A 16,303-nucleotide genomic window follows, 5' to 3' on the forward strand; every position below is an offset into this window, starting at 1 on the left:
GGTTAAGTTTGAAAACATTTGTTTTAAATTTTAACAGGTTTTTGTTAAATTGTATTTTTTAGATTCCCAACTACAACCAATATCACACGAGGAACGTTACATAGTACTAACGTCTAAAGTACCAAGCACTATTGTATCAGAGGAAAAGCTTTTAGGGGTGTCTATTGAAGAAGCCGTTATCAGTCTGTTAAACGAAATTGAGGTAAGTGATTTTTTCTACAAACTTTGCAAGTCATTTATTAAGACAGAAGCATAATTTCTTTTTAAAAACAAATAACCAAAATACTTTTATTTTAGTATCATTTGATAAGTAATTTTTAATAATTTTTAACTAAACTGTGTTAATTTTATTACGCAATTCTTTGAAAATAGAGTAATTACAAGTCAGTATTAAGAAAAAAATAATGATTTAACAATAACAATAATGATATAGTATTAATGATTTCGATAATTTATCAAACAACAATTTCCATTATTTTAGGATGGTTAAATTATTTTGAAACAAATAAGGGATAATCTAAACTACCAATAGTTAAACCATTAATTTACCAGACAATCGCATATTCAGTAATAATGCATGCAAATGTGGCGATAGGGAGTCACTAAGGGGAATAAGCTATGAGTATGTACAGTTTACTCTGTGGTTTGTAAACGCTAAGCTTCATTATATATGCACCTGCTGCTCATTTAACGCAAACCATTCATTCACTAGGCACTGGGTCTAATTCGCTCGAATAAATAATTGTGTTTGACATTTATTAGATACTAATACAATAATATACGATTTGTTTGCAGTTACTCGCGTCGATTAGTACTATGTGGCATTACGATTATTGTAGTGTGACAGTAGTTCAAAAATTGGGTACCCTGTAAATAGAAAAAACCCGGATAAGCATAATATTATTACGGTTCATCTGGAAAATTGAGAATTATAAGATTACCTTTACTGCACCTCGAATGAAACTAGCTTGAATTATTATATTTCGAAAATACACGTGGCTTTGTTAAATGTAGTTTTCGAAGAAGCAACTGTATTATAAACGATCGTTATTTAGATTACGGTTATATTGAACATTATTTCCATTGCGTTTTACCTGATAGCGGCCGATTTTGAGTCGAATCAGATATTACGACCTGAAATTCCGTTTTAGTGTCAAAACTTATACCCGGTACTTTTCTAATTTAGCATACTCTACCCCAATCTCTTAAACTCGAAACTAATTGAGATAAACCCACCGTCCAACTAATATCATAACAATATTCGGTAGCAATTTATTTTTGACGTTGTTCAACAACTAAATTATTACTTCTGTTACGAATTCTCATTTTCTGACAATAGCGCCTAGTTGAGAATGTCTTTAGATGTTTGTCCGAGATAATGGTTAAATACATTTATTTTGTAGACCGACTCTGATTAGCGTATTTGTTTAACTCTACGAAGTATAAACTCACATTTATCTCTATATTAATGTTATTTCTCAATAACCAAGTAAAAATTTCAGGAATAGAACAATGTTTGTTTATTATCCAAAATATATTTTGAGCCGTTTGAAAGAAAAATTGACTACTTCCTTCGGTGTGATTTATAAGTATATTTTACACCTAATCTTGAAAAATACTTTCTGCGTTATGTTCGGGTTGTTTTATTTTCTGACTTAAAAATATATTTTTTTAGTCATTACATAACAACAATGTAATACCTTGAATATAACCACAATGTATGAAATATTTGCTTTGTTCCATAATAATTGTTAAAGGGCTCGTTTATGTACGTTACTATGAGTTCTACAATTGTTTTGTGAAGAATTTAATAATACCTATTATTTTCTTGTAGTTGTGTTAGTGATAATAAAAAATATAATGATATTACGTTTTTAAGTGTGAAACATGAAATGAAGAGATAACTGGGATATTTTTGCACGCTAGAATCCTCTAGAGAGTACTGAATCTTACCGAGATATCATGTCTGGAATTAAAGTGTACAACATCGTTCCTACAATTGTTTTGTTAGACGGTAGTTTTAATCATGAAAGACGTGACATGTGTTAAACATGTTTTCTTAAATTACATTTTTTCTCAGTCGCATCTTTTCAGATAAAATATTACTTGAAGGCAAAGCAACGGTTCATTTTTTTACTTGTTTTTTAGTAATGGCTTCCCCTCAAAATAAAGAGTTTTTTCTTAGACACTTAAAAATATCCATGGAACCTTTTTTTTGTGTTTAATTTAAGATGTAATGCATTCTGATTTTCAATAATGGTTATTGATTGTATTAAAAGGATTTTAAAGGTGGATACAAATTATAACTAGCTTTATTGATTTTAACGATACTCTAATAAAATAAATAAAATGTCTCGATTAAAACATATAGCTGCTTTAACATTAATTATGTTTTTTTCCGAATTATAACATTTTAGCTTGTTGTGTGTTTTACTAGACAAATAATTTTGTTACTTGAATTAGTTAAATCTATCTTTTTCTACAATGAATATAGTTAAAAAATAGTTAGAAAATTTAATACTTATTTATCGTAATTTTCACATGAGATTTAAGTAGATTTCTTTTAAATAAATAATTACATTTTGTTACACCTATTGTATTCAAAATAAATGTTTTAACAATTAATTACCATCAAATACAAAGTGAAAATAAGTATTAAAGAACTATTTAATGGCTTTGAGTGTAAATTGTAAAAAAAATTGAGTTTCATGTACTGAAATACGTAGTATAATGGAATAGTATAGCAAACATGTACGACTGAAGTTATGATAAGTGTCATTAGTTACTATTGCTGAAGACTCTAAAAGGTTGGAGCTTTACATTCATGAAACCATCATCGATATCATTTTTGTTGTTTTCAGGAATCATTGAAACAACCCACAACACCACCTGCTGAAACATACACGCTTCATTGGGCACTTAGTGGACAATCATACAGTCTTCTGGAACAAAACCGTACGTACTTAAATTTTTTTAGTTATACACAGCTTTAATCAATAAACGAGCTATACATTTTGTCATGTATTCCAGTACCTACGCACATACATTATTTTAGCCTACAAGGCTACAACTTTCTGGTAAAATATAGTTTAACATTGAAATACCATACACGGTCAACAGAATTAACTTGTTAGTTAATTAACTTGAAGCATTCTAATGATTCGATGGCTAATGAGCAAAATTCATTATTTTGAGTACATTTTTCGGCCAAGCATATTATAATTTATTATAGTTTTTAAATTTCATTCCTATTTCATTATAATTTTAATTAACTTTTTATACACTTGTGTATTTCAATTATAGTTAACTTCAGTGTCATTGACATTATTTATAAGTGATTCGGAAATCATTTCTAAATTAACTGTCAACTATTGTACCGAAGTCGGTCGAAAATAATTGGTTTTCCCAAAAACAACGTACGGTTTGATTTGAAATTAATTATAAATTTAATTAATATTGAGTAGTAAATATATGCAGTTTCCTTTCGATGCTTATAAACAGACAGTTTCCCAAGTCTCAATAACTTAACTACATACCTGATTTACTACATAGCTATGCGTTATATTAAGTACACAGTAAGTTGGTAGAACTTGTCCTGTATTCATTTATTACCCGGTCAATTAAAAAACACTTAACTGAAAAGTATAACATTTGCCTTTCTTCGAATTCTCCAAAAAGGAATTATTATTATATAGGCATTATTACTCGAAACTATTTGTCAACCTTAAGTTGATAGACACTCTTGTCCATTCCATTTTGGCGTATTTAATTGAGCTCTTATTCTCTTTCCAGTAAAGTAAGAAACAGTTGCCCTTTCTAATTCCATTTCAACGACTATAGCTGTTAGCTTTCAAACACAGAACGACATAAAAACCCCATTAACATTTTCTGTATTATTTACAAGCGATTGGTTAGTGAATAGCTTTTTAACATGGAACATGCTTTAGCCTAAGCCCCCTAGCCCGAAAACGACACTAAATAGTGACACTTAAGTAGTATAAAAAATATATTTATGTTTTCTTTTTATTTCTAGAAGCAAGGACCGACACCGACGCCGAACCCAAGTACCCAGTATCCGTACGATCGCCGCTATTTGTGCAAAAGTTTTTGGCTTGCTTCGACAGCGTGGTGGATCCCGTGATACTGGTCAGACTACTTGCTCACAGGTTTTTTACCACACCCGTGTGCCGTAAGCCCAGTTCCAGCATAATAACCTACGCATCGGTACAAGACCAACTGCCGCCCAGAAACCCCAGGAGTCGAGCTTCGTCCACGGACACAAACGCGAGCACTCGCAAGAGACGAGTATGTTCTATTGCCAAGGGATTTTATATTTGTTTATTTTTATATTAGGTGTATTTTACTACGACGCGATGATCTCAATAGCATGTTTTTTTACCATTATATACCGACTACGGAAATACAGAAACTTGAATTTCAATCATCTTCACGCGGCTCGTAATTCCGCACGAGTGGAATTCGCATTTGATTTATCCATTTATTGTCACTAGATAAAAATATAATCGTGAACAACATTCAGTCTTTATTTCCAAGTCTGACATATTATTTTTTTTTTTTTTTGTACAGAAAATGATGCACATAGCGTAACATTTTTAACACAAAATTTCGATTTCATCCAGACCTGAGGAAATTATAGAGTACATAATAAACTACTATTTTATGTTGTTTAAGGTTCATTGAGCGTAATATTAAGATTAACGAACTGTCAATAACGTCAAATGTTGTTTCGTTCGTGGAACTATAAAATAAATATATATTTTTTTTGTATACATAATTTAATATTAATCTTAGTAATTTATTTTCTCGTCGACTCATTTAGCTTTGATGCAAAGCTTAGAAAGTATTGCATTATTTAGTTGTTATACTAAATAATAATTTTGCTGGTAACAGATAACAGTGTTAGATTTGGGCCACTCGTCGCCTCTGTTACCAACTGAAGCTTAAACCTAGAATGTCAAAAATTACAGTGTATCGTGTTTCAACAAATTACATATTATTTTATCGTGAATGTTTTATTTACAGTTCAACCTGAGTTTGGACCAATTCGATGGGACCCAGCTTAAAGGCAAAGGCAAACCAAGCAGTTCTCAAATTTTGCGCCGTCGACGAAGTAGTTCCAGCAGTACAGGAGGCTATGGCATCGAACCGGCCGTCCACGCGACTGTAAACGCATGCTCACACATAATGAAACAAGAGCTGTACAGGGAAAGTGTCTTGAGCCCGGAAATGGAAGGCGAAGAATACAGGAACTCGTGTGGTCGGTCACATTGCATTTACATATATATGAAAGCTCGTTAATACTCACCTATTATTCTCAGTAGTATCGATCAATGTAGTCGAAAAAATGTAGAATTATAGTTTAAAATATAATATTTAAACTTTTCATTAATGTGTGATTAATTCCACACATTTTAATTATTTAATTCATCACTAAAATTTAAAATTTGTGCACAACCACCTTAACTGTTTTAATAAAACGGTTTAAATACCGATGAAAAAATTGTAATTTAAAATTTATAAATGTATATACTTCTTTAAAAAGCTTATATAACTAGCTGCTATATACGACTTTGAAATTGCTACTCTATATTCTAAAATGAACCTGAAAATACTTACCACCTCACCTACTCTGTTCCAGACGCATACGTTTATTACATTTATTTATAAAACTGTCAAGACAGCTTATCTTATCGTATTGTTATTTTAATTAATGGAATCGTTATTTCACCAAAAAAAAAACATTTTACATAAAAATATTTAAATTCTAATAAAAGAACGCTTTCTACATTCCGATTGATATATATATGTAAATACATTATTGCATTAAAATAAAAATATTTTTACATTTCACCATACAAGTAAAATTGAGCAGCTCAACGGTTATAACAACTTCTTAATTACAAGTTGTACACCTTGAATTCAAATATTTTTCCTTTACAATTATAATTAATATAAAATACCTACACATATTAAAATTAATAATAAAGGAGAGTTACATAATATTGTCTTATATTACAATTTTATCTTTATTAGTAAGTGTAATCTGTAGAACTTTTATGAAAAGCCATAAAGTTAGAAAAGGCTTTTTATCAATCACATACTTTTTATTATAATATGTATAAATTAATCAAATTTGTGCTTTCCGGCACGATAATTCAAAAATACACTTTAAATTGATAATTTAACAAAATGTAGTACATTTATACAACTTTTTAAACATTGTGTATTTTATTATTTATCTTTTCAACTTATATGTAAATGGATAGTTCTTAAAAATATTCTAATTTGAATCAACTGTATTTTAAACAATTACTTATCATCCTCACCATTTATAATAACAGCATTAATTTGTATCGTCTTTATTTAGTTTTCCCTTATTCAAAACAAATTAATTACCTAATTAATTTGTTAACATCGGTGATATGGTAACATTTGTTTTTTGACATGCTAAGAGAGCAGAAAAACTATTTTTTCTAAATTAATAAATAGAACCTAATAGTTTTTTTGGGTTTTCTTTACATAGAAATATATATATGAGTCATTCAATATATATATATATATATATATATTAAATATCTATATCGATCAATAAAAATCTAATAAGCAACCGAATAAACACTTTATAATTATTGGAGAACTAAAGTTGTTTACATTTTATTTTTAGTCTACTCTCTTCCTTTTTTAGTCTTAATAAAGCCTTCTTAGACGCAATTTCATTTTTGTATTTAATTTTTGTTTTCTATTTTTTTTTTTTATCATAATTATTGTTTGGCATAAAATCATACTTATTAACACTGTTTTTCTCTCAAAAATAAAACAAAATATAAGACATGTTTTAAGATTATATATCTTTACCGAACTGTACGACTTTGTTGTTACTTAACCTGTATAAAAAAGAATAGAATACTACAATATCTAAAATGAATACAAGCAATTTCAAAACAAACATTTCAGTAAAAACCTTAGGCATTTAAAAAAAGGAACAGTTCGGAATATTGGGGAACAGAACCTTATAACTTAAAAAATCTTTGCCTTTGACAGTTGTTTATGCCTTAATTATTAACTTTCAATAAAAATGTTAGTACGGTATAACTGCTTAGTATTCTAAAATCATACAGGTCTATAAACATGTAGTTTTTATAATACTAAGATGAATCAAAAAGAAAGTTGTTAACTTTGATGTTAAGTCCATAAGGAAGGGGTCACCTTACAGTATTACTTCCCCTGTGTTCCCGGCACCGTTTATTGATGACAAGACTAGAATACAATATTATACAATTTAAATACAAAAAAGAGCGGACTCTATTCCACTAATCTTTGGCCTTCGGCCCACATTAAACTGCTAAATACTATTTGCCTATCTGCTGGGTTCCGCATCGGCCCCCGAGCATGTTAATTTTGACCTAAATGCATGTTTCAGTGGAACATTGAGAAAAAATACTTCAACCTAATCATTTATAAATAGGTTGTGATAGTAGGTATTTTCTTATAAGATCTATGAAATATGAATTATATTTAAAATGATTTCATCAAGGACACATAGTTAATATAGTCGATAACATCCAAAACATGAAGTTATTACATAATTTTTTTTCTCAGTTTTTCGTCTTGAGGTTTCAACTTTCTTAGGCGTAGCTAAAATAGAAGGCTAGGAAATTCTATTTCTTTAAAACTCCTTCAGGATCCCAGACAGTTCACACTGATTTCATGGCATAGTCCCAAAGCAAATTGTTTTTTACTTAACATTTTTGAAAGCATAAAGAGCCCTTAAAAAGCCCTAACAATTTTAATCCCCTCTTCTATGTTTATTATTCAAATAAATTATTTATAGTTATTATTCAATGTCATATTATGGTTAGATCAAGTCGATTTCACCATTTTATAACAAAACCAGTTTTTAGTATATTTTGGTACCGAACACTCTAATCACAGAAAACTGTAAATAGCTAAAGAATGAAATGTTTATTGAAGTTAACACAATCGTATTAAAGGAGCAAATACATCTTATTTAAACGTGATAGAATTAATTTCAAGATGCCGATTGTTACGAACCATTAATCCATTATACCTATCATATTTATGAATTAATAATTTATTTATAACCTAAAGTATTAATTAGAAATTAATAAATCCAAATTAATCTCTAATTTCAAAGTTTTGTTATCAAAGTAATAATCATGAATAATTACTGTGGTTTTTTATTATTGGCTGAATATGTATTTTATTCATGTGGTACAAATATTTTAGATAGATTAGATTAGGTTTAAGATCATGCAAGTTCAATATTTTTTTAAAACTTTACTTGATGTTTCGTGTAATGGAGGAAAGTTTATGTAATTATTATAATTTACAGAATGTGAAAAACTTTACTTTACAGTATTCAGGTTCTATAAAATAATTGTTTTGGTATAATAAAGGTTTATTATATTTTACGATAGAAAATATATTTTAATTTTCAGTATAGTATAACTAATTTATACTTAAAAGTAATTTTGCAGAAAAAAATTTACTGTTGAAGAAAAAATAATAATTAAGTTAACAGTAAACCAATAATTATACAGACAAATTGTTAAAAACTTTGAAAACAAACTCCATGATAGTCTACTTAAAACATTTGTACCCATAAAACATTTCTCATTACTCAAGTACACTTTAATATTTATTTTTAAAATGAGATTTCGATCAAATTTTCCAACTCCCAACTCCTTAAAATTAAAAAAAAACAACAGTTATAGTGTCTTCTTAAAGAGTAGTTTTAGACACTAACTTTCAAATGACAACTATATTTTTTAAATAAGTAAATTTTAAGCAGAATAATAATATAACAATAAAAATAATGTCAAGCCAATATTAATTGTTAATTTAGTACCATTTAAAGGTAAACAAAGGTAATGGAAAGTTTAAGAACAAATTCTGTAAAATTATATTTATCCATATGCTCTACTCATCCAATTTTCATTTACCTGCACAAACATTTTATTTCATACATTTTTTTTAGCTAAAAGAATTACTTCATTCACAAATTTTGCTTTCGCTCTTAGTAACATAGTTAAAATTAATTTTATTTTCAAATTAATTTGATTAACATTTGCATAGTACATTTACATAAATTAAAGAGTCACTTACGTTTACAATTGTTTTTTCTTTAGCTTCATTAGCCTCTGCCAAAATGCTTCCTAGCGGACACTATTTTCAGTTACTGCCAAGACGCAGACCGTCATTGAAAACGACCAACGTTCGCAGTGATAACGAAAGACGGTCCAAATCGCAAGCTAATATTTCAAGAGTAAATATCACTATCAAAATTATATCTTATCTATTTTGTACGACAAAACTTAGGGCTTGCTTTAATATGTATGATTATTTTTCTTATTAGGCGAAGACAGATCCCCGACATACACCGGAACATGATGTTTTGGCTTTTCAAAAAGAATTGCAAAACATACCAAACCTGGATTTACCTAACCACGATCCCAACAGACGGATTCCGATGGACTCGACCTTCAATGGCCCTGCGTCTGAATTCGTTGCTCTTAACAGACCCCGTTCTAGGTCTATGCCTCGTGTCACTTTCGAGTCCAGCAGATACTTGGCTTTGCCCGACTCTTTGCCGTTCGTCAGCCGATTGCCCAGGGGACGTTCGGCAGGTACCTTAGGATTTCAGGTATATTTTTTAGACTAATCCAACTATATTCAATAGTCACCTTTTCACAAACCAGTGTTGTTTTTGATATTACCCGCGTGTTGGTACATGTACATAATGGACTGGACCAATGTATTGTTATCCCAACCTTTCCGAAAATAAAATATCATATAAGTTCAGTTTCATCAGATATCAAAGTAAACATTATACCCCTTATTTTTTATTTATTTATTTTTTAATCTAGTTTCATCTGACGTCAAACTAAAGACATGTAATAATATATTTTAATAATACATTTAGAGTGTATAGGAAATGTTATCAAATACATATAAGTTTTAAACTAAAAAAATATTTTCAAATAAGTAAAAAAAAGTTATCTGGGTTTTGACGTTGTGCAACTACTCAATGATTTGTTATATTAAAATCTCGTTAGCGTGTAAATCTTTAACTACTATTTAAAATTTGAATTTGTGTGATAAATGGCCTTAAACCCCTAAAATGGTACAAAAAATTTCAAAAAATGCAATGCCGAATTTGAACCGTTTTTTTTATACTTGATTCGCAGACGGAATATCACGGTTCGTGCGGACCAATGGTGATATCCAACCAGACTTCTGTAGCCTTACCGGGTTACCCGATAAACGTCAGCAACGACCCACCGATTTTTGAGTCTGGCAACGTCGCCGGAAATGTTAACGTTGCTTGTGGTTCCGGTGCAGTGTTGTCTGGTTCCGGAAATACTTACAGCAGCAGAAGGAGTTCGATGTCGCCGAGTGACCGGTCGAAGGGAAGAGACAGCGTGGCTTTTGCCACCGTCATAACTACCGCGCACAAAAGCATATTTATTTTGTTAGAGGTAAGTACACGTTTTGTTTATATTTTTATTTTGTACGACAGGAATCGACCATTCTAGTCACACGTCTCAGATTATTTGTCGATTCGTCATCATGTTTCCGTTTCTCCAATTAAATATACCTTTGATCCATTATCTCGCCTTAGTTGTTGTTTTGTCTGCCACTACATCACTTGTATGTAGTGGCATAAAATGTTTCTTCCGCCTGGAATGACACGTTCTTATATTTTACCAACAAACTTGATTACCAGTTGCTATTCATCCAACCACAATTATTTGAACCATCCATGCCATGTTTTCCCATTCCCTTGCGATACTTACTTAAAATACTAAATTCTGTTGAACACTTACTCTGGCTAACAAGTTCTTTACTTTTTCTATAACCTCGTCACTATAAAATACAATTGTGATGTCAGGTTACTGATTACTGACCAATAAACAGTATTTAACGAACCTTAATAAAACAATGTTTATTTGTTCAATAACTCTTTAACGAACCTTAAATATACAACTCAGCACTGAATTAGACCTATTTATTCTTAAGAAACTTGGTTCTCCAATGCTGTCTTCCATTGTTTTAATTCTTCACTGAAAGTTCTTGACTTCTAACACTTCACTGTACATTTCTGTATAAATAAAAACACAGTATCATAACACACATAAATATCGCAGTTTTTAATTTTACTATAAAAAACATTAATTAAATGTTATAAAATTGTATGTTTAAAAATCATAATAAATCAAGTTTGTTGGATTTATTTACATTTCAGAAGTGTTTTAGAGCTTTTATACTTGGAATGTCCTCGAATGAAATTTATTTATTAAAATTTAATATTTAATTACTTGTATGTTTTTCGACTATTTATTGTAAAAAACTAAACAAACTATTATTGACACGTCAACTTTTAAAAACAAGTATAATAATATAGTTCATACAATTATTCTTGTTTTACAAAAAATATTGCCTTTCCCTTCTTTAATTTTTAAAATAATTTTCGACCGTTAAGATACAACCAAACAAACAGCAAAGTATCATATGAAAATAAAAATCCGAATAAGGCAAAATGTTTATGCACACAAACAGAGTTAATAGAGCTTCGAAAAACACTTTTTAAAATTATTAAGTCATCGAAATTGTAATTAAAAAAGTCATCATTATCATTGCCATCATATAGCTTAACAATCCTTAAAGGCTTAACTTGAGATAGTGTCTTTTACAATGGATGAAATGGAATATTGTGGTACAATAAAGCACTATGCCTGTTATATACTTTAATGATGTTTTGTCTATGATTTTTAGAATTGGCTGAGATCAACTAAAATTGAATTGCACAGCAAACATCCGATGTGCGTTGAACTGCGTGATTTAATGCGGAATGTCAATATAATCGGTGGCGAATACGCTCAATGGTACACTGATATCACCACCGAGTTCAAAGAACTTGTAAGTTCATCTCTATTATATTAATATTATGGACCTTTTTTTAGAGTTACCTACATCTATAAAACGTACTCTTAACCATTAATTTAAAATCATTCATTTAAATTTCAACAATTTCAACTAAAACTATACAATTTATATTTATTTTTATAAATAAAATATTTACTTGTTACAAAAATTTGTATTATTTTTTTTTACGTTTTCAAGAAAACAAAAAAAGTTCTGATTAAAATAATATTTATTTCTTATAAAATAATTGCATTATTACTTAATAATTTTTATTTACTTATTTATTATTAAGAATTGTACTTGTTAATCACTAGTGCAAATTCTTAAGATTAATGTGACATATTTTTTACAGTCTATCGAAATTGACAAAAAAGAAGACGAAGTATTGACCACAAACAAAGAGTACGCGACGGTAAGTAATAGTATAATATTTTATATTAATTATTTGGTATGAATATTATTTTAACCAGTACGCTAAAATCTGAGTTAAAATAAAAATAAAAATAGTAACATTAAACAAAACAATAGGTAAATGTAGTGTGGCGAGCGATATAAGACAAGTACACTCCGTTTAGTGTGATCCAGGACAAGAAAAAAATTAGAAAGTCTATATTTGTTCGATAGGTAATTAGATAATATTCTACCATTTCGTTAAGTGGGACGGAAAGCGCTATTTCTTAAGGGGCAAAGGATAGGCCATATTTGAAAAAAATTATCTAGTAACCATTTTAAGTATGCCGACTAATTTTAATGTAAAAAGATATTAAGTTTTTCTAGTTATAAAACTTTTAACGTTATTTTTCTCTAAGTTATAACAAAATGTTGATAAAAATAGCTTTCGTAGAAATCTTTTTCCGGCGTATCTATTGGACGGATTTCAATTTTAATTTTTCTTACGAGAAGCTTACTATTTTTCTCTATTAGGGGCTAGAAAAACCCATAAAAAGTAAAAATATAAACTTTAACAATACAATTTTAAAAACAGAAATAAAAAAATCGGCCTTTTAGCCCCCATAGAGATGATGTTAAGCTTTATAACAAAACATTTTTTTTTTTAAATCCGTCAGTATACACTTCAGAAACTGACTTTTTGTTTTAGTCTTTATTTGTGTACAATTTGGCGCGTTCTATTACCCTTAATGATGACTATTAAGCAATTATCACATGGACAAAATTCAATAAACAACAAAAATTGTCAAAAAATATTAAAACTTGTAATGACATAGTCTTTTCATTTTTTTTACGTTTAAACTATTCGAAAAAACTGTTATAATTCATTATACACCGAGTACCCCTAGAGGATAATATACCCGTTTCATTATATTAATATCTTAACAAGTTATGACTGTCGTTAACACCGTATTTGGTACTGATGTGCATTGTAAAAAATTAGCTCGACAATCAACAAATCAATAGCTTATAAAATAAAAATATACTTTCTTACCTTATTTCCATGACTAAGAGCCATCGACAACTCTCGGACACACAGTGTGGTAAAACAGAGAGAAACATACTTAAAATAGCGCTTGGTACGCTAACAAAATTCACTTTCACAGTTATTGAAAATAGATTTGGTAGCCATCATGATAAAGTCAACGCGATAATTAATTTTCCCATTCTCGTTAGGTGCTATTGTACAATGTAGATATTATGTTTGCCATTCTATGTATTTTTGTGCTTGTGTAATTGAAATGGCTGTTTCGCAACAGCTAACATTCATAATCGATCGTTTACATTATGTAAATGTTATGTATAGAGTCCTGAGTGGAGCCAAACTGTAATAATAATCATATTATTGCCTTATATAGCGTATGGTCTGCGTCTACGTTAATAATGCACGTTTGTCGTTTTAATTCATGCCAAAAGCATATTCTCTGTCTAGCACGTGCACATCACGTCCAGTCGGAGTGTCCATACAATATTTTGAAAAATTTGATCTTTAAACTACCAGTAGAGCATATATAAGTTTCAATCAACACAATTATTGCACTGAAAATATTTATCTGAAATTGAATAATGGCTTAAGGCTTTTTTTAAGTCTTTAGCTATATCTAATGAACTTGATTTGATGACATCCAATTATCGCAATAATAATAATAATACATAAAGTATGACAATATTTAAAATAGAGACTCGATTTCAGAAGAAAGCGCAAATGGATTAAGAAAAATTCAACTTTTGGCCCAATAAAGTACCGTTTAGCCTTTAAGACTTGAGTACAATTTGTAATTTAAAGACTTTCTACATAAAACAAATCGTTACAGTGGTCTAGGACTACGGTTTCCAAATTTTTTAGCCGGCGGTGTTATTCTTTAGATCTTATTCAGCTTCAGTGCTTTTGCTCTCTATTGGCTGATACTTATTAATTAAACCTATATTAGTTGTACTTAATTGATAGTCGTGTACATAAACACCATCAGAAACATTAAATTGTAATTTACATTAATCAATTTTAATATTTTTTTTATTTTAGTATAGGCCATAGTGGCCTCAAGGCACAGACATTTACAGTTTGGCAAATGCCTGATAATAGGCCTGGAATTAATATCGTGGGCCAAGACACAAAATTAAAAAATATAAAATTAATAAAAAAATTACCTTTTCTGATCGGCGTGTGACTCAAAAAATATTTAAAATTACTTGTAATACCCACCTTAATTTCTATTAAAAATAATAATGAATAACTAAGAATTTAAGTAATTAAGATTATTTTATCATAAATAAAATAGCATTATTTAAACTTGCTTACATATTTTAATTAAATACTTCTAGACGTTTGTTTACTATCAACTCGAAAGGTGATAGTGTTAACTTTTGAATTTTAGATAAATGAATCATCCAATTAAACTGCATGTTTCATTTATTCTGTAAAAATGTACAAACTCAATTAAATTTAATGATGACTAATTGGTACAGGGTGATCAGGGAAGATAAATTGCTCAATTTAAACTAATTGAAATACTGTAGTTTTTCTTTTTGGAGCCACTTAAGATTATGTTATTTTACAATATTAACGTACATATGTTATTAACATTTTAGATTAAGAGTAATTTGCTAAAAGTTTTAACTGGTCGATAACCAGATTTGGATAATTTATTTTAATGTTATTAAAGCTTAAAATGTAGGACAGGAGAGGGAGTGCCGTTTATAAGGCGTACTGATAAAGATAATACTGTACTCCACTCTTCCTCCCGTCTTAAGTTTTAAGCTTATAAAACATTTAAAGTAATTATCTAAAATTGGTTATCGACCTGTCTTAACTTAAAAAGTAAATTAAATATGTACGTTAACATTTAAGTTTCCACTTGATAGAGCTCTGGAAAATACTAAAAAAGGTAAATAATATTTAGAAATTACATAATAATACTATAAAATAGCATAAACGAAAATGTTTTCAAAAAGCAAATTGATCACCCTGTAAATGTGTGAAGTGACTTTGCACATCATATCGCATCTTATATTTGGTTATTTAACATAGTAATAATAATAATAATAAATAGTAATATATCAACACCGAGGCAATGTTACTAAATTAATTAATCTTTGTTTATAAATAAATATTATATTGTACTATTTTTCGTAATGAGTTTAATGCACAAACTATGCGTGTATTTATTTAATATTATTATGAACATGTGGGTAATTGCTTTGGAATGCGACTTATGACGGTAACTTTTGAACTATTTTTGTGTTTGAAAGTGATAACCGATAAGGTACGGCGGGACGTGTAACGAAAGCATTTTACTAGCATTGTAGGTCAACCGAGTCATTATTCGTGTGTTACTCGTTTGCCCGAAATCAAAAACAATGTCATGCGGGGTTATCTCACAGCTCACTCTACGTGTAGGTGTACAATACAAAATACAAACAAAAAAGTACACTGTCCTTTGAGCGATGCAGATTTTCCCATATATCGTGGCATACGATCGTCAAACAATGTATGTATAAAGACTAACTATTATTTCCTTACACAACAATAATAAATTTATCATCGTACTTGTGCGATGGTTGCATTGGTCTACTGTGCTGGCTTCTGGCCGCAGTTAAAAGCTATTAGACACAACCAATTAGGATTTAGATAAATTACGATAATTGTTCTCAAACAATATTTACACAAAATGATTTATTATGCACCCGAGTTTAGAAGCTAAAGGCTATTGTAAATTTACCTATTTTATGTATCGGAGGCAATGTACAGTATGCCACTCTTATCTGTTGTAAAAGTTATCATAATATATAGGCAAAGTCGTACTTTATGGCCGTTCGTTATTATAAGTATTCTGTATAAACTGTTATTATTATGATTGGAGCGTGCTCGCAAAATAAAAATAAAATA

The 16,303-nt window shown here is 29.4% G+C and overlaps 1 protein-coding gene across 3 annotated transcripts in view; it reads left to right on the forward strand.

The window, feature by feature from the left end:
- Nucleotides 1-16,303, forward strand: part of LOC126844474 (uncharacterized) — a 274,285-nt gene that overhangs the window by 213,934 nt on the left and 44,048 nt on the right. For all 3 annotated transcript variants that reach the window (XM_050582703.1, XM_050582705.1, XM_050582704.1), the window contains 9 exons: nucleotides 63-202; nucleotides 2,862-2,955; nucleotides 4,034-4,305; nucleotides 5,044-5,278; nucleotides 9,171-9,307; nucleotides 9,398-9,685; nucleotides 10,230-10,520; nucleotides 11,818-11,961; nucleotides 12,320-12,379. In XM_050582703.1, the coding sequence (XP_050438660.1) occupies nucleotides 63-202; nucleotides 2,862-2,955; nucleotides 4,034-4,305; nucleotides 5,044-5,278; nucleotides 9,171-9,307; nucleotides 9,398-9,685; nucleotides 10,230-10,520; nucleotides 11,818-11,961; nucleotides 12,320-12,379 (1,661 nt within the window). The remainder of the gene's footprint in view (nucleotides 1-62; nucleotides 203-2,861; nucleotides 2,956-4,033; nucleotides 4,306-5,043; nucleotides 5,279-9,170; nucleotides 9,308-9,397; nucleotides 9,686-10,229; nucleotides 10,521-11,817; nucleotides 11,962-12,319; nucleotides 12,380-16,303) is intronic.

This window comes from Adelges cooleyi, unplaced genomic scaffold (genome assembly GCF_023614345.1).
Source record: "Adelges cooleyi isolate 19-005CV unplaced genomic scaffold, UGA_ACOO_1.1 ACOO_flye_CR_arks_rails_tigmint_CR_PRNA_651, whole genome shotgun sequence".
Classification (NCBI taxonomy): domain Eukaryota; kingdom Metazoa; phylum Arthropoda; class Insecta; order Hemiptera; family Adelgidae; genus Adelges; species Adelges cooleyi.